General features: G+C 40.9%; 2 protein-coding genes across 11 annotated transcripts in view; one reads left to right on the plus strand and one right to left on the minus strand.

Moving 5' to 3' along the window:
- RFC1 (replication factor C subunit 1) overlaps positions 1 to 11,525 on the plus strand; it is a 66,617-nt gene extending 55,092 nt beyond the window's left edge. For 4 of the 7 annotated variants that reach the window (XM_045573387.1, XM_036418495.2, XM_036418536.2 and 1 more), the window contains 11 exons: positions 566 to 680; positions 1,948 to 2,039; positions 2,470 to 2,607; positions 2,751 to 2,846; positions 3,162 to 3,260; positions 4,263 to 4,417; positions 4,544 to 4,661; positions 6,292 to 6,437; positions 7,895 to 8,108; positions 9,223 to 9,414; positions 10,894 to 11,525. In XM_045573387.1, coding sequence (XP_045429343.1) covers positions 566 to 680; positions 1,948 to 2,039; positions 2,470 to 2,607; positions 2,751 to 2,846; positions 3,162 to 3,260; positions 4,263 to 4,417; positions 4,544 to 4,661; positions 6,292 to 6,437; positions 7,895 to 8,108; positions 9,223 to 9,414; positions 10,894 to 10,977 — 1,449 coding nt within the window. In that variant the 3' untranslated portion in view covers positions 10,978 to 11,525. Of the gene's footprint in view, positions 1 to 565; positions 681 to 1,947; positions 2,040 to 2,469; positions 2,608 to 2,750; positions 2,847 to 3,161; positions 3,261 to 4,262; positions 4,418 to 4,543; positions 4,662 to 6,291; positions 6,438 to 7,894; positions 8,109 to 9,222; positions 9,415 to 10,893 lie in introns of those variants that run through there. The other 3 variants (XM_045573378.1, XR_006740108.1, XM_045573382.1) reach the window with 3 other exon arrangements.
- Positions 9,734 to 18,538, minus strand: part of WDR19 (WD repeat domain 19) — a 68,165-nt gene continuing 59,360 nt past the window's right edge. For 2 of the 4 annotated variants that reach the window (XM_036418459.2, XM_045573373.1), the window contains 3 exons: positions 18,441 to 18,517; positions 17,979 to 18,103; positions 13,588 to 13,876 (listed from right to left, as the gene is read on the minus strand). In XM_036418459.2, the coding sequence (XP_036274352.1) occupies positions 17,992 to 18,103; positions 18,441 to 18,517 (189 nt within the window). In that variant the 3' untranslated portion in view covers positions 13,588 to 13,876; positions 17,979 to 17,991. Of the gene's footprint in view, positions 10,305 to 13,587; positions 14,128 to 17,978; positions 18,104 to 18,440; positions 18,518 to 18,538 lie in introns of those variants that run through there. The other 2 variants (XM_045573366.1, XM_045573361.1) reach the window with 2 other exon arrangements.

An 18,538-nucleotide genomic window follows, 5' to 3' on the forward strand; every position in this document is an offset into this window, starting at 1 on the left:
TCTTGGGATGGTTATACTTAATTCTTTAAGAAGCAAACAGTAAAATTGGTTATTTGTCCAAAACTGGTTTGGCTCAGCGGTAGAGCGTCGGTCTGCGGACTGAAGGGTCCCGGGTTCGATTCTGGTCAAGGGCATGTACGCTGGTGTGCAAGAGGCAGCTGGTCGATGTTTCTCTCTCATCGATGTTTCTAGCTCTCTAGCTCTCTCCCTTCCTCTCTGTGAAAAATCAATTAAAAAAAAATTGGTTATTTGGATATATTCTTCCAGGTTAATGACTTGTCAGCAGAATTTTTAAAATTAAATGTGTGTTTATGTGTGTGTGTGTGTGTGTGTGTGTGTGTGTGTGTGTGGTATGTATGAATATGATGTTTTAAACTCATTGCGAGGTGTATTATATCAATAGTTAACCTCATTGCCTGCTATTATCACACTTTATTTTTTTTTACCCCTCTTTCCTTCTGTGATTTTTTTTTCCTTCCCTCTTTTTTCCTTAACTCTTATTTTTTCAGGGTGGGGAAATATTAATTTGCCTTGTGATAGTAATGGTTTCCAATGTTTTGATTAGGAATTGGGATATAGCTACGTGGAGCTGAATGCAAGTGATACTCGGAGTAAGAACAGTTTAAAGGATGTTGTTGCTGAGTCACTGAATAATACCAGCATCAAAGGCTTTTATTCAAGTATGTGGCTTTTTCAGCTTTTTTCTTTGGTTAAGCAAGAAAAACAAGTTTATTTCAATGTGTAGTAACCACAACTATGTACTGGGCACCCTGCTCAATCCTGGGGCCAATGAGAGAATAAGAAAAGCCTCTGATGTACCTCTGATAGGACAATAGTTACCTTTTATTTTAGATCTTAGAAATGTCTGAGAATGTGGTAAGTGCATACATGTACATGTTTGTGTATTTTGCTTATGATTTTAGCGGATTCACAGGTGAATCCTGTGAAGAGGACAAGAAAAAAGAGTGAGGTGATAGAGACCTTTAGATGAAGAAGTGATTGTGTTTGAGGTTTTGGGGGGAAACTGGCAGTAAAAGGGGATATTTGTTTGCAGGGCCTCGAAGAATGAGAGAGAGAGTCATTTGTGGTTTCAAGGGGTTATTTCAGACAAGAGTGGGAGGGGAGGGGGAGACAGTGAGAAGGCACCGCTGTGTTCCAGTACGGCCAGAGAGGGACAGTGAGATGCCCAGTATGGACTGCACAGTGCATGTTTAGAACCGGTGGTATATTGCAGGTCACCGGATTTCTTGCTACTTTCAACAGTAAAGACATTGTGAAAAAGAACTTGCTTGGGAAATGTGTAGTAACTACTACTATGTACTGGGCACCCTGCTCAGTACATTGCTGGAGGTAGTGTAAATTGGTACTGCTCAGCAGAGCAATCTGGCAGTGTTTCTCAAAATTAAATTACCCGCGTCCTTTAACCCAGAAACCCTAAAACTATTAATATTTGTGTATAAGCAAAATGTCATACATAGGGATATTCATTAGTGTGATTAATGACAGCAAAAGATTGAAAGCAACTTCACATTTTATTAATAGGTAAGTAAATTATGATAGATGTGTAAAATGGAACATTATTAAACAGCCTTGAAAAGTGTGGTGGTCTATATCTTCAGGTAAGGAACAGAACACACAAATATATAAGATGACCAAACCAAGGTGCATATTTTTCTGCATACATTTTAACATGTACAGCATATCTCTGAAAGGATATAAGGAGTCTGTTCATACTGTTTGCCCTGGAGAGGGAAGTTGGGTGCCCTTGGTGGCCAGGGTCGGGGGTAGGATCTCTGCTCACTGCCTTCTCTGGTCCTGTTTGAATTTTGTACCATGTGTTGTTATCAGTTTCAAATGTGAGATATAATTGCTTTTAAAGCAGCAGTGTTTGATGAACAACTGTTCCTTTGTTTCTGACCCTTCCCACTGCTTCTCCCTGTTGGCCAGGTGGAGCAGCCTCTGCAGTGAGCATGAAACACGCCCTCATCATGGATGAGGTAGACGGCATGGCGGGCAATGAGGACAGGGGAGGAATTCAGGTAATGAAAGCATTGCATTTTTGCAGTTCTCCTCTTGGTATTTATCTATTTTAAATATATTTTTATTGATTTCAGAGAGGAAGGGAGAGGGGTATAGAGATAGAAACATCAGTGATGAGAGAGAATCATTGATTGGCTGCCTGTAGTAGGCCCCGCCCTGGGGAACTAGCCCACAACCCTGACCTGAAATTGAACCTTGACCTCCTGGTTCATAGGTGGACACTCAGTCACTGAGCCACGCTGGCTGGGATTTACTTTGGGATTTTAGTGTGTTTTTTTCCACAAAAAATACAAAGAACTAAATATTATCATGTGGTATCTATGGCAATTCAAGCATGTTGCTGAGGTGGTTTTTAAAACTGAAAATGCATTCATTGTGTAGTATTTTTTTTTTTAATAATTATTTTTGTGTTGCAAATTTGCCTTTTAGGAACTAATTGGCCTGATAAAACATACAAAAATTCCCATTATTTGTATGTGCAATGATAGAAATCATCCTAAAATTCGCTCTTTGGTTCATTATTGTTTTGATCTTCGTTTTCAAAGACCTCGGGTTGAACAGATTAAGGTATGTTGTTTGGAATTTTTTCCCCATTACAATATCTTATTTATATAAAGGTCAACTTTAAAAGTACCTGATAAATATTTTTTAAATATCTGATTATTATAAGTTTAAAAAAATCATTGAAGATTCTCCTTTGTCAATTTTAGGGTGCTATGATGTCGATTGCATTTAAGGAGGGTTTGAAAATTCCTCCTCCAGCTATGAATGAAATAATTTTGGGATCCAATCAAGATATCAGACAGGTAAATTTAATATATATTATATGAGAATTGAGAATTCTTTTGAATTAATGCCGTAAGCTGTTTGAGGAGGGGGAGTGGAATATATTTTTATTGATTTCAGAGAGGGAAGGAAAGGGGAGAGAGAGAAACATTAATGAAGAATCATTGATTGGCTGCCTCCTCCACACCCGTTGCTGGGGAGTGGGCCTGTGCCCTGACCAGGAATCGAACTGTGACCTCCTAGTTCATAGGTCAATGCTCAACCACTGAGACACACTGGCTGGGTAGGAGTGGCAGTTTTGTCCCACATGACTGTCTTATTTGCAATTCTCTTAGGTTTTACACAACTTGAGCATGTGGTGTGCACGAAGCAAGGCGTTAACCTATGACCAGGCCAAGGCTGACTCTCAGAGAGCCAAAAAGGACATCAAACTGGTAGAGTGACTTTCCATTTCTTACTTAATTCTGGTTGGGCTGTAGTTCCTTGACACGCCTATAGAACCTATGGATGTTTATAAGAGATACAGACAGCTATTAAAAGTGTTTCTAATTCAAATGAAATGCTTTTCAAGGACTGTCAATGTGTATTGTAAATTTTGAAAAGGGGAAGTTTTAAATTATAATTAGGCATCAATAATTACAAAGTGGCTTTTTCACAGTCCTTGATGTGTGGATTTCATTCGTGTTTTTAATGATTTAATAACCTTCCTGAAATTAGAGGTCTTATCACTGATCTCAGTGTTCTATTTCATCTAGTCACTATTTAGAATTTATTAGAACAATAATTAAGCAGTATTTCCCCCCTTCCTTTAAAAATATTAATAAAAATGTTTACAGCAGTTTTTGGCTCACAGCTAAATTGAACAAAGTACAGAGATTTTCCACAACCTCCTGTCCCCAAATACGAACAACTTCCTCCACTGTCAGCATCCCCCATCAGAGCGATACGTTTGTTTACCTGATGAACCTGCATTGACACGTCATTATTACCCAAACCCATACTTCACATTAGTGTTGTACATTTTGTGGGTTTAGAAAAATGTTTAATAACGTGTATCTGCCATGGAAGCATACTAAAAATCCTCTGTTCTGCATTTTCCACCCTGGAAATCACCCATCTTTTTACTATCTTCATAGTTTCACCTTTTTGGAATATTATGTAGTTGGAATCATACTGTGTAGCCTTTTCATATTGGCTCTTTCACTCGGTAGTATGCATTTAGGGTTCCTCCATGTCTTTTCATGGCTTGATAGCTCATTTCTTCTTAGTGCTAAATAACATTCCATGTCTGGATGTACCACAGTTTGCTTATTAGTTTTGTAATAAACCACCAAACTGTCTTTCAAAGGGAAGCCATGCATGAGAGTTGCTGCCGCTCCACATCTTTGCCACCACTTTGTCTCGTCAGCATTTGCATGTTGGCCCTTTCTTTTTAGGGCCCATTTGATGTTGCCCGGAAGGTGTTTGCAGCTGGAGAGGAGACTGCTCATATGTCACTTGTGGACAAATCCGATCTCTTTTTTCATGATTATTCAATAGCGCCCCTCTTTGTCCAGGAGAACTACCTACACGTGAAGCCTGTAGCTGCGGGGTGAGTGTTCAGAGCTGGTGAGGGTTAGAATTGGTACCTCCCTAACCCTGCGAAGGCCAGGTAGCTGAGAGGGAGGGGAGGGGAGTGTACACAGTGGTGTAATCCAGACTGGTGTCTATCCTGCAGCGGGGACATGAAGAAGCACTTGATGCTTTTAAGCAGAGCAGCAGACAGCATATGTGACGGTGACCTGGTGGACCGGCAGATCCGGAGTAAGCAGAACTGGAGTCTTCTGCCCACACAGGTAAGCACAGTGCTCTTCTTAAAGCGCACGCAGGCTCTGCTTCAGTTAGAACAAAACAGCGGTCAGCTCCTGCAGTTATTTGAAATACCAGAAAAACACAGTGGCTCTTATGGCAAAAATACCATCTGGTAGAGACCAAAACTCTATGGTCACATATTGTCTGTTTCTTAATCTGGCCTTATTTTTCAGTGTGTCAGAATGGTTTTATGTAAATGGACATATGGAAATTAGGATCATTAGATTTTGGTCTTAACTAAGATGTATCAAAAGTTTCATTTGCTCATCCTGGCTGGTTTGGCTCATTGGCTAGAGAGCATCGGCCTGTGGACTGAAGGGTTCCGGGTTCAATTCCAGTCAAGGGCACGTGCCCGGGTTGTGGGCTCCATCCCCAGTAGGGGACGTGCAGGAGAATCAATGATTCTCTCATCATTTATGTTTCTCTCTCGCTCTCTTTTTCTCTCCCTTCCTCTCTGAAATCAATAAAAATATTTTTAAAAAACGTTACATTTGCTCTGTTTTATCTTAAGAACATTTCTTTTTTTTGCCATTCGTGGCTCTCGCAGATGGTTCCTAGTGGCTTTTCCTCGAACTGCAGCCAGGGGAGATCTGAGCCACTTTCTAATACGTGGATTCTCATTTTCTTCTTGCTAAAGAGGCAGCTGTATATTGGTACTTTACTTCAGTCGATATCTTTTACTCAAAATAGAATTTGGCCAACATTCATAATTAAGAGTACTTGTTCTTGTTTGAGTTTTGCATATTTATACAGTATTATTATTTATACAGTAATAAACAAGGGACTTCTGATGGTCTACTTTTCTCTGAACCCTACCACACATTGTTTGAAAACAAAAAAACCAGGACTCATTCTGGATATAAAGAATTCTTTTAAGTTTTAAAAGTGTTCCTTTTTTTTTTTTTTAACCCAATTCTTGTGCTTTTGAGAATTTACCTTAAAGAAGTATTTTTAAACACAGAAAAAGCTTAATTTACAAAAATATTCCCGAAAGCATTAGTTCCAAAAGCAAAAAAATTGGAGACTCTCTCTGTCTAGCATTAGGAGAATGATGAATTATGGTAAAATCTCTTGACTAGAATATTATGCCACCTTTGAAATTATTTGTAAAGATGAACTAATATGAAAAAATTAGTTATTAGAATAAAGCAGGATATAAAATGTATGTATAATTCCAGCTTTAAAAGTGAAACCCTGGATACAGAAGATATTTAAGGACACCCCTGTTCACTAGTCTCCGTTTGCTTGATTCCACAGTGTTAGGTTTTCCATGCTTTGGTCCACCTGTGCTGTCAATAGCTTATGTTAAAGACCGGCATGTACCTCTCTGACATTGGCATCCACAGGGAATGGTGTCATGAGATCAGATGGTTGAGGAGGCTGAGTTGGCAAGATGATCTCTTAGGGCCATATGTGTTTGGGACCAAGGCGTTTACCATAACCGGTTGTTTTCTCTGGGTAAGTTTTCCACGCCCACAGATCAGAGCGGGAAAGGGCCCGACTGGCCTGGAATTAGGAATGTGGGACATTGGTGCTTCATTTCCAAAGACTGCGTGGAAGCTCAGGAAGCCACGTTGACTGAGTTTAAATTGTGCCTGCCCTTGATTTCCCCAGGCCATTTATGCCAGTGTTCTTCCCGGAGAGTTAATGCGGGGCTACATGACTCAGTTTCCCACCTTCCCAAGCTGGCTGGGAAAGCACTCGTCCACCGGCAGACACGATCGTCTTGTGCAGGATCTAGCATTGCACATGAGTCTCAGGTAAGTGGCAAAACTCCATTTTGGTATTTAATCAGTGCAATGTATTTAGCCTTTATCTAGTAAAGATAGCATTAGTCAAGAGATTTTTATTTTAGTTTTGATTTTATTGCTAACTAGATAAATGCTCCTGAGTAAGGTGTGTGTGTGTGTGTGTGTGTGTGTGTGTGTGTGTGAGTGTGTGAGAGAGAGAGAGAGAGAGAGAGAGAGAGAGAGAGAGAGAGAAACATCAATGATGAGAGAGAATCATTGATCGGCTGACTCCTGCACACCCGCACTGGGGATCAAGCCCGCAACCCGTTCCCTTGTGGATGCCAGTGTGCTCTTGGCTAGAATCAAACCTGGGTCCCTTCAGTCCACAGGCTGACACTATTCGCTGAGCCAAACCAGCTAGGGGCATAGGCAGTTTTTAAAAGGATTTTTCATTTTCTTTCTGATTTTAGTGTGGGTCCTGGAGCCAACAGCGTTTGAGGGGCTCTTGTTTGAAGTACACATAGAAAGATAGTTGCCTGGTTTGAAGATGGCGGCAGCTGGGTTGGAAGATTTAGGTTGGCGACATTGGAAATCCTGTTTTGTTCAGCTATTTTCTGTCTTTAAGCGACAGTGTTTAAATAGAAAAACAGCCTTTTTGTGATACCATTCTAGTTCCCAGCCGGTTGGAGACAGCTTCCCTGTCTTTCCCGGGCCAGACTGCAGGGCCATTCTTGGCAGATTATTAGATTTGGTGAAAACCCTGCTCTAGAACTAAAAGTTTCAGAGTCACTGTGTCAAGAAATGTGAAGGTAGCTTTCATATAGAATTTTGAATGCTACATCCAGAGAGCAAAAGGTTTTTCAGACCCTTCTTAGGAAGTGGTAGTGGCGCTTTAGGTAGGAAGTCTCACTGACTTTTAGGGGCGCTGTTGGCTGTAAGAAGTATGAGCACGTAGAAACACTGTTGTTGCCTGGGCCTTAAAGAGTAGGGTGGAAGCAGAACCTTCATTTGTGGTTTGCATTCTCTGATGCAGGTAAGTAAAAAATTCCCTTTGAGCATGTTGGTGTCTATACATGACCCTGCTGGGGTAGCACTAGGCTTTCCCTACACCAGCTGTGAAATGGTAGGCATTCCATGGTGCAGTATTTTTAAAAAATATATATTTTATTGATTTTTTACAGAGAGGAGGAGAGGGGGATAGAGAGCTAGAAACGTCGATGAGAGAGAAACATCGACCAACTGCCTCTTGCACACCCCCTACCGGGGATATGCCCGCAACCAATGTACATGCCCTTGACCGGAATCTAACCTGGGACCTTTCAGTCCGCAGACCGACACTCTATCCACTGAGCCAAACTGGTTTCGGCCATGGTGCAGTATTAAAAGTGGTTTGAACTCCCACCTCAGTAGCTGTTGGTATGCACACTGTGACTTGAATTGGTGGTAGTTCGCTATTGACCACAATGTGTCTTCTGTTTTGGTTTAAGAACTTACTCCAGCAAAAGGACTGTAAATATGGATTATCTATCACATATACGGGATGCTCTTGTACAGCCCTTGGCCTCACAAGGGGTAGAAGGAGTACAAGAAGTTGTTGCCCTTATGGATGCCTATTATTTGACGAAAGAAGACTTTGAGAATATCATGGAGATGAGCAGCTGGGGAGGCAAGTCTAGTCCCTTCTCCAAGCTGGATCCCAAGGTAAAGTGTGTCTCCCTGTGGCCCCATCACTGTGTAATAATTACAGGTTCGTATTGGGAGCACCTCAGAGGGGATTTCTGTGCTTTTAAAGGTTTAGCTTTTTCAGTGCTTTTTGCTTCTATGGCCTATGCTTTCCAAATACAGTATTTGTGTACAATATTAAGAAAAGACTTGTGGATTTAATTTTACAATTTGTATGTTTACCTTTGCTTTATGCTGAGTGGAAAAGCAAGATGTGAAAGTTGAGGATTATATTATATAAATATATTCCTTATAAGTAAGGGTGGGCAGATGAGCAGGTGAAGGAACGGAGGAAAAGAAAGAAGTGCTAACTGGCTGAGGATTGTTACACTTAGTCTGCCTGTTCTGTGGATTCAGTATTCCAGTTGGATAATCTATGTGTAGTAATGTATCCCCTACTTTACATAATGAGCATGAAAAACTGAAGTGACATAACTGAATATGTACTATCTAATACCTGACTTTGTGTCTGTTTGTTTGGTGATGTTTTAGAAGGTGTTATGTGTGGCTTGCCTTCTCTAGAATTCTAACCTGGCTCAATGGTTGTGGGTAATTTCTCACAGGAGACGTCTACAGTTAGAATTCATGGACTAATTCTGCAATGATTAGAAGCTCAGTGTTAAGGCTTTTCAAGTTATTTAGTATATTGAACTAGCCACTATCAGTAAAAGTGGTAAATAAAGGCCAGGTTTATCTTGTACCTTATTGTGAGCCTTTTTTGACTTATTGATTACTGACTAACTTTATCACTTGTAGAACTGCAAAGAGCACTGAATAGGTAAAAATGATGACTTAAAAGTGATTTTTTTGGGGTCTACCTTAAAGTTTCCAAATACTGATTATCTTTTTTAGTCATGGGCTCTATTAAGAATATGAAGAATATGGACCTCCATAAAAAATGCATATATATATATATATATATATATATATATATATATATATATAAAATATATATTCACACACATATAGGTGTAAAAATATCTTGCAAATAATTTTAAGGGGCTCCTAGGGTCTTTCAGAATCTGTAGGCATACATAATTCAGAAGTATTATCTGGCACTTAGATTTTAAAATCCCTCCATTTCTTTTCTCAGGTGAAGGCAGCCTTTACGAGAGCTTACAACAAGGAAGCCCACCTGACCCCGTACTCGCTGCAGGCAGTGAAGGCCTCCAGACACAGCACCGGCCCCGCGCTGGAAACTGAGCAAAGTGAGGAGTTCCAAGAGGATGACTCTCAGTCTGATGACAAAGAGCAAGACGCTGTGGAAATGGATGCTATGATCAAGGTAGTATTTAAGCTACAGAGAGGAGCAGCTCTGATAATCTCGCGAATAGTTGATCTTTTCTGTGTAATTTATCTTCAGAAATTATTCAGGGCCTGTTTAGCAGAGTAAGTTCTGAAAATACTTCTAAGTCTTTTTGTTCATCACAGTTGAAGGTGGAGATTTCATTTTTAAAAAAATCCTCACCTGAGGATATGTTTATTGATATTTTTTGGAGGTGGGGAGAAAGAGACAGACATCAATGTGAGAGAAACATTGATTGGCTGCCTGCTGTATGTGCTCCGACAGGGGATTGAACCCAAAACCTAGGTATGTGCCTTGGCCAGAAATCAAATCCACAACCTTTTTGCTGTACGGGATGACCCTTCAGTCAACTGAGCCACTCACTCAGGGCTGGCTATCCCTTTTATAAACAGCTTCTAATGATAATATAAGAGCCAAAGAGCAGAAAAATAGGCCATCATATTGGTGGTCATATTCTCTGTTAGAAAAAATAAGATTTTTATTCTTTTGGTCATTGGTTGTGCTTTACCCAAACACATTTTCACAGCACAACCAAGAAAAGCATTTTCAATGAAACCATTTCTCCCTTCTGTTATTTCTGTTTTGCTATAGACACTGAACTGCCTATAGAAGTTTTTCAGAGCAAACATCCTTGTCTTTTGCTGGAATAAGTTAAAATCATTTATGGCATCAGCCCGCTGTTGCTGGCAAAGGAATGTAGTCTGTATCCTCCTGTATCGTCCTTGCCCTCACTGGGTTTGTACATGCAGGGGTCGGAATAGTGGCCTTCACCCGTGTAGCTCTTCTTCCTGTCTAGTCTTGTGTAGACATAAGGGGTTGTCTCCTCCCTTCTCCTCAAACTGGACATGTTTAGACTCTCGAATCTGAAACTGAAAGAAAAGTAACTTTTTACCCTGTTTGTAAATTAGGTCTTGATTATTTTGTCTTTCCTAAATATATCTATGTTCTAAATCCAAGAAACTGCATACATGAGGAACATATGTTGGTTGTAGATTTTAAGTAGCTTTTTAGTTTTATGGCTATCTTTTAAAGGCTACAACTAGTTTATTGAAACTAAGCTCATTGGCCGAAACCGGTTTGGCTCAATGGATAGAACGTCAGCTTGGGGACTGAAAGGTCCCGGGTTCGATTCCGGTCAAGGGCATGTACCTTGGTTGCGGGCATATCCCCAGTAGGGGGTGTGCAAGAGGCAGCTGATCGATGACTCTCATCGATGTTTCTAACTCTATCTCTCTCCCTTCCTCTCTGTACAAAATCAATAAAATATATTTAAAAAAAAAAGAAAAGAAAAAAAAAGAAACTAAGCTCATTGGAGGTGGCAGTAAAGATATATAGATATTTGCAACTGTTCTTCTTTACTAATTAAGTTGCAGGTAAAGATTTTTATAGAGATGATCTTACTTCATTTACTCATAAACACAGATATTAACTATTTTCTGCATCCTTCCTTCCCAACAGAAAAAGACAAAATCTTCAAAGCCTTCAAAATCAGAAAAAGATAAGGAGTCCAGAAAAGGAAAAGGAAAAGGTTCAAAGAAATGAAACTGTTTTTCACTACTGACAGTCACTTTTTACTCACCCTGTGACCAGTCTAGCTGGTCTAGAGGATGCCTTATTTTTCCCAAAGGAACCGCAATAGGACGACCGAGTGGTCCCCTTACCGATAAATGGTGGTACAGCTAGCAGGATGTAACCGGTGGGCTGATGTACACCTCTTATAGAGGTTGATAGGACTGCGTGGGTCCTCCACTGTCCCCTGTCCATCTAATTCGATTGTGCTTCAAAATGACTGTGTATAATCAGAATTAGAAACTACAAGTGGGCTTTGGAATTAGATTTTATTTAACAATAATATGCCTGAGAACAGTGGTACTAAGGCAGCTTTTGTAAGCTTAACAATTTATTCTACTGGCCTTTACAGATCCAATCCTGAATTTTTTTAAAAGATAGTTACTATTATGTGGTGAAATTTTGTAAATAAATCATAATACAATACAGTCACCACCTAGAACTGGGTATTCTTTTTGTACATTGTCAAGTATCTTGCAAAATGTAAATTAGGAATAAAAATGTCCCATATGATACATGTACAAATTCTTAAGCTGATCATCTTGTATAGTAAAATACTATGTTGGTATATGATTTTTCTTACTAATTTGCAAATGATTGGATAAAAGAAGTTACTTTTACTACTAACCCGTTGTGTGAAACATAACTTGGCAATTGAAGAGTTAGCACTCTGATTTCCAACTTCATCACGGCTGGCTGTGAATGCTGTGAACAGAATTTCAATTTCGTGGCGGGGCCTTTTTGTCATTACTAGAGGGTGTGGCTGCAAAATGATGGCTAGTCCTTCCTGTCCTTCCTGAGTTTCAACCCATCAGGTTTAAACCCGGGGGCTTACTCGGGTTAGACTCTCCGGCTTACTCTGGCTTAGGACAAAGTGAACACTGGCTTTTGTTTACTTTGTCCCTGGGAGATGGTTCTGTTCTGTGATGGAGCCCACAAACCCTTCTGGAACTTTGTTGTAACTGCCCTTGCTGAGTGGCCCTGAGGCTGTGGAACTAGCCTGGAGTTTAGGTGTCTGTCTGTTTTTAATCTTGTCAGTAATTGCTAAGAGGAATGTGAGGAAAGGAATTTAAAGTCAGGATCAGGGTACTGATTCCTGTCTCTAAGGAATGGAGAGTCTTGTTTGGATGGTGAGACATTTAAAGTGTATTTGACATGTGAAAAATGTCTTTCGTGTAGATTAAGTTCATTATGGGAACAAAACATTTCCTATTGAGCCGCGCCCCTCTCTGTTCAAGCGTGGCTTGAAACCTCTGCTTCAGTGAAGATTCCCTTGGTTGACGACTGCCTCACCCAACCAGGGGGTTGAGCGTGAGTTTCTTACGCTTGTTCTTCTATTGCTGCTCTTTTGGATGTGCAGGTCATGTCTGCTTGAGTGCTCTGTGCTCACAGCAAAGGGACAACTACCCTTGCAGTCAGAACAGTGAACAGTGTCCTTCACTTGCTCATGATTTTAATTATAAATGCTTTACACATGATTGGCATAATTTTTATATTAAGATGAATAATTTTGCTTTTAGAGATTATAAATGTGCTTTTTAAAATATGAGAATGACAAGATGGGTCTGTTTGATTCCTGGCTGAAGCCCTCATGACTCTGAGGCGTGTGGACGAGGTAGGAACTGGGTTCCACAGCAGTTTGAATGTAACTCTAAGGGGTCTGTATCCTTATTGGAGCCACTAGATGCCACACATTATCTTTGCAGCATAAAACTGCATATTTGCTTTTTTTTTGGATATGCATTGGATGGATGCTGGCCATTTTGTTATCTATAACAAACTACTATATCCTCCATCTTTTTAAGTTGGGCAGTTCATGAATAAAGTGTGTCTTCCTAAGTAAGTTCTGGTACAATTATGCACATGAATGAGTGTCGAAGGCCTGAAACTCCCAGGATATAATGTACTTAACCTCACAGATCCCAAGTGCCAGCAGCTGTTATTCCTATATCCCCACAGTGGGTGGGTTTATTGGTAATGATTTGTGTCGTCTCACTTAGGAAGGCCAAGGCCTTTGGGAGGGAAGAAGGGGTCATAGAGCTGGAGGCATCATGCATGTGGGTACTTGGATTGCCCCCTAGGCTTGCAGGCACCTCTGTAGCGCTCAGAATGCTGGTAGCTATTCTGCAAAGACCTATCATCTGATATGTTCAAGTTAGGCTACACTGTTCATTTCTGTTAGCTGCTTAGCCTGTAGTTACATTGGCCTTGGAAGGCAAGGGAGCATGTAGGGAGAGTGTGGTGTGTGATATGGGGAAGGAATGCTCCAAGCACCTTGGGAAAGATTTTGAATAATTTTGACTTCAGGGGAAATGAAATGATTTAATTTTTGTGACAAGAATTCCATAGTACACAGTGGAATAACTCAGGACTATATACATAATGACTATAAGCTTCTAGTTTCATTTTCATTCTCTCAAATATTTGATTTTAGTGGTTTTGGGTGTTTTTTTTTTTAAGGGCTACATAGTCTTGATTTGTGTAAACTTCTTATTTGAAACGTTTAACAGTGTTAATATCTATGCTGCACAGTGTACTTCAAGCTGCCTTCTTTTGTCTCCAAATCCAGAGAAACATTACAAATAGTTAACAATTTTATTTTAAAGGACATACTTCAAAAAAGCTGAATATTTACAATTATGTCATAGGTTTACTATTAACAGTGCAGAACATACAATGTGTAAGACTTTGAAGAGGAAATATACAAAGTGTAGTAACAGCAGTGCTATGTGTTATTGTTTTGTCACTCTGTAGAAGTTGAAGGGGCAACCTGGAAAGGTCACCTTGGTTTTTGTCTTCTGTACCCAGAAGGTCCATCAGGGGTACAAACACAGTCTCCTAACGGAAAAATGCTGTCTTCCCAGGAACATACCTGGAAAGCACAACAAACACGGCCCATACACCTTTAGAAGGGTTTCAGTAACACTGGCACTTAGTGATGAGCCAAGCACACTAAAGATTTTTTTGCTTGTTTATGGGATGTAGAGCAGGATCTCTACATTCCCATGTTAGAAATCTTCAGTCTGTCATCAGCATTGTGATTCAGTTGTGGTCTTGCAACTGACTAAAAAGGTGTGAGGAGCCCTCGGGCACTGCTGGTGGGAATGCAGACTGGTGCAGCCACTGTGGAGAACAGTACGGAGTTTCCTCAAAGTAAAAATGGAACTCCCATTTGACCCAGTGATCCCACTTCTGGGACTATATCCCAAGAAACTAGAAACACCAATCAGAAAGGATATATGCACCCCTATGTTCATGGCAACACAATTTAAAATAGCTAAGACTTGGAATCAGCCTGTGCCCACCAGCAGATGAGTGGATTAAAAAAACTGGTACATCTACACAATGGAATACTATGCTGTGGTAAAAATGAAAACATTCTTATCATTTGCAACAGCATGGATGAACCTGGAGAGCATTATGCTAAGTGAAATAAGACAGTTGGAGAAAGATAAATATCACATGATCTCATTTGTGGAATATAATGAACTTAAGATGATTAAAATAGATCCACAGACAAGCAAAGGACAGACTGTTGAGCTTTGGGGGTGGGGAGATAAGAGATCAACCAAAAGACGCAGACAGTAGGGGGGCAGTCAGGGAGAGGTCAATGGTGAAAAAAGGAGACATAGGTAATACTTTCAATAATAAAGAATTTAAATTAAAAAGATTAAAATATAGGCAGATCCCCCCCCCCCCCCCCCTTCCCCAAACCCAAACCTAAAGTGTGGACAAGCTGTTGAACCTCTGTTATGAAGTGAGGATGGTAATGGCCCATCCTACTGGGAAGAATGAGGAAAAACTTTAATGAAAATAAATGGTTATTAAGGATTCCTTGTCTAAAAGGAGTCAGTGAACAATAGCTTCAACTAGTACTCATCCTATACAATAAAAGCCTCCAACTGTTCTTTGATTGTTTGCTATGAGGCGCACTCACCACCAGGGGGCAGAAGCAATCTATAGGTTAGCTTGCTGCTGGGTTTGGCTAATTGAGACTAGATGAGACATGCTCTGGAGCCCTCCTGTGGTCCCTCCCCAGCCCCAGTTGTGCACCATGCACCAGTGGGGTCCCCTAGCCGGGCCTTTGCCCTTTCATAATCTGGGACCCCTTGGGGGATGTTGGAGAGCCAGTTTCGGCCTGATCTCTGCAGGCCAGGCCAAGGGGCTGCGCGGTGCACAAATCCGTGCATGGGGCCTCTAGTAGTATAATAAAATATTTATAGTGACTTTTGCAAAAGGACACGCATAATCATGCACTGAGCCAATCTGTGAGTAGCAGTGACACCACAGTCGATAAGATTCTACAGAGGATTATTAAAAACACAATGTCCTACTTTGGGAAGTGGCAGAGTTGCAAATGAATCCTCCCACAAGAAATGCTGTATTTTATCCTCAGTTTATAACTGACTAGAGCAACCACTGTTCGATTCCTGATAAGGGCACATGCCTGGACTCGATTCCTGGTCGGGGGCTTGCAGAACGCAGCGGATCAATGCTCATCATTGATGTTTCCCTCTCCCTCTCCCTCTCTGAAATCAAAAATAATTCTACCAACAAACAGGGTGGGTGACGACAACCTCAGGTGAGATGACAGCTCTAACCAACAGCAGCCTTGTGAGGCCTTGAGAAGGCCACCAGCTAAAGCATGCTTCCACTCCTGACCCACAGATGACCACGTAGGAGGCTTCTGAACTACTTTCTCCTGCAGGCACAGCAAACCTACAGTGACACACTGCATAGCTCCCCCTGAGAGAAGTCCAGGACCTAGCCAAGCGACACAGCAAGTGAGACAGAATCTTGCTATATAAACCCCAAGGAATGAAGGGTTTGGGCTCCACAGCTGGCACCCTGCATTTTAAGACTTCCAACTAAGAGACCCCCAAAACATCTTGCTTTGACAGCCAATGGGCCTTGAACCCACACGGTCTATAACTAAGGAATAGTTCTGAACGGGATTGCATGAACCCACGTGGCCAGCACAGGCGGCAGACTGAAATGCATCCAGTCTTTCTGTGAAAGAGGCCTGTTTGCTTATCTTGAGAGCGACAGCCCAAGAGCAGGCCTGTAGTGTAACACATATCCAGGGGCAAGCACAGCACTCCCCAGAGACTTGCAGGCCTCATCTTTGTACTCTCCCTCTGCCCTGACTATGGTCGCTGGCATCTCCCAGGAAGGACCTCAGGTACAAATTTGGCGCTCTGGTGTTCGCTGCTGCTTTCCAAGGGACACCCCTTAATTGTAGAGCGTGCTTTCACAGGCCCCCAGGACTGTTCCAGGGAGTGTTCTTCACCTGCCATCAAGGCTCCACACAGGCAGCTGACAAACGCTTAACCTTCTTGACAGAAGACGCCCATTTGCTTAGCTTAATAGCCGTGGGCTTTCATTCAGCCTGAATATAGTTGCTGACTGATATCCTGAAGAAACACTAGTAATTTTGCCTACATACATAAATATTACATATCTGCTACTCTAGTCTACATTTAAATCCAGGAGTCACTACTCGTAATGTTCAGCGAATGATTAGCATGTGATCGCACCGCATTGTGCGCAGTAACTGGTTCTGCTGTCCCATGGTGACTTCCTACAGCGCTTTTAATGGGAGCCTGCTGACGTTCACCATGCGCTACTGCGTTCACATTGAGAAAAAACCGTGTGCATTTATTTACTCCCAGTGACTGGTGTAGGCACACATTTACTAGACCTATTTAGTATAAATCTAAAGTTATAGTAATACATGCAGGAAACTTTTCTGTGAAATTAAGCTTTTCATACACACTTAATTTTTATTACACAAATGTGTCCACATAAGTGAAAATAGGTGAACTAACTAACTTGCCAATTTTTAACACATCCGGAAAACTTTATTATATAATGGACTTTTGGCTCTAATGGACACCCCCTTGTCCAAATTAGTCCATTATATCGAGGTTTTACTGTAAAGAGAGAAAAAAAAAATGATGTTTTGTGTAAGCCTCATGGTATCCACAAAGCAAAAACCTTTAGTAGAAAACACAAAAAATACAATAGAATTCTGAGGCTACCACTACAAAAAAATCAGATCACAGAGGGAGAGTGCAAGAGAAGAAAGGCACAAAGCATTGACAAAACAGCCAGAAAACAATTAGGAAAATAGCAGTAAGTCCACACCTAATGATAATTCCTTAAAATGGACTAAATTCTCATCAAAAGACAGTGGCTGGCTGTACATTTGGAAAATTCACAAATATGACTCAACAGCATGAAACTGAACAAACCAATGGGTCAAAAGAAATCAAAGCCAAGCGATAGATGAATGAAAAAGGAGCTACAACAAATCAGAACTTACGATATATAGCAAAAGCAGTTCTAAAGGGAAGATAATGAGTCCAATGTCTACAGTTAGAAACAAAACCTCAAATGACCCAACTTCACACCTCAAGGAACTAGAGGAAAAAGAAAAAGCTGTGTTGAAAGGTAGTGAAAGGAAATAATGGTCAGAACAGAAATAGACTAAAAAAGGTCAATGAAATCAAGAGCTGCTTTTTTCAAAACAAAATACCTTTAGCCACACTCACCAAGACAAACAGCACTCAATCAGAAGTGAGAGATACTACAACTGATACCATAGAAATGCAAGACGACTACTATGAACAATTACATGCTGACAGAATTAGAAGAAATTAATTCCTAGAAACAACCTACCAAGACTGAAGCATGAAAAAATTGAAAATATGACTAAGAGATTGAATCGGTAATTGAAAACCTCCTGACAATTAGTGATACGTTATGGCCCTGGTGGAATGCATAATGCGGCTTCCCCGACAGTCTTTGTTATTGTGGGGACCACAGCCTGCGTGTCAGCGGTAAGAAAATGAATCGGAGGTTTTGTTGTGGTGCTCAAATCTGACCAATGACGTGCGTCACAAAAAGGAGCCAAAGCGAATACAAGCTGCACAGCTGTGGACTCTGCCCGGGAAGGGGGGTCTGGCACTGACCTGCACGTTCTGCTCATGGCTCCACCTCTGTTTGCAGGTACTGGGTGCAGTCCGAGACCATCTTCAGCTGAGCAAAGTTCAGTCTTTCCGAACACATGGGGCATGTGCTTTCAGTGCTTAACATGCTGTTTGGAGATGAAAAGGCAGAGTAGATTAAATACGTTTCTTTTCCTTTGTGTTGTTCTGTGAAAAACGAGTATTCCTGTCCACATCTTCTAGTATATGTTCATTATGCAATTTAAGAATTAGAGACTTAAAAAAGAATTAGGAATACTCAGTGTCATGCAAGATCCCCTTTCAGGATAATGTTTTCAAAAGTCAGAGAAGTTCTTCTAAGAAAACAATTTGAATCTTTAGAGATCTTTAGGAACATGAACAAATGAGGTTTCGGATCAGGAGCAGCTGAATGACAGGCCTATTTCTGGATAAACCCCGAGAGCTAGTGAAACGATGCACACTTACATCTTAAATTCTGAGTACAGAGCAGGGAATTCGCAATGTGGACACACTGTCCAGTCATCCCTCAGCATATGACGACCCTAAAACAGAGTATTTAGGAG

The sequence above is a fragment of the Pipistrellus kuhlii genome, unplaced genomic scaffold (genome assembly GCF_014108245.1).
Source record: "Pipistrellus kuhlii isolate mPipKuh1 unplaced genomic scaffold, mPipKuh1.p scaffold_m20_p_1, whole genome shotgun sequence".
In the NCBI taxonomy this organism is placed as follows: Eukaryota; Metazoa; Chordata; class Mammalia; order Chiroptera; family Vespertilionidae; genus Pipistrellus; species Pipistrellus kuhlii.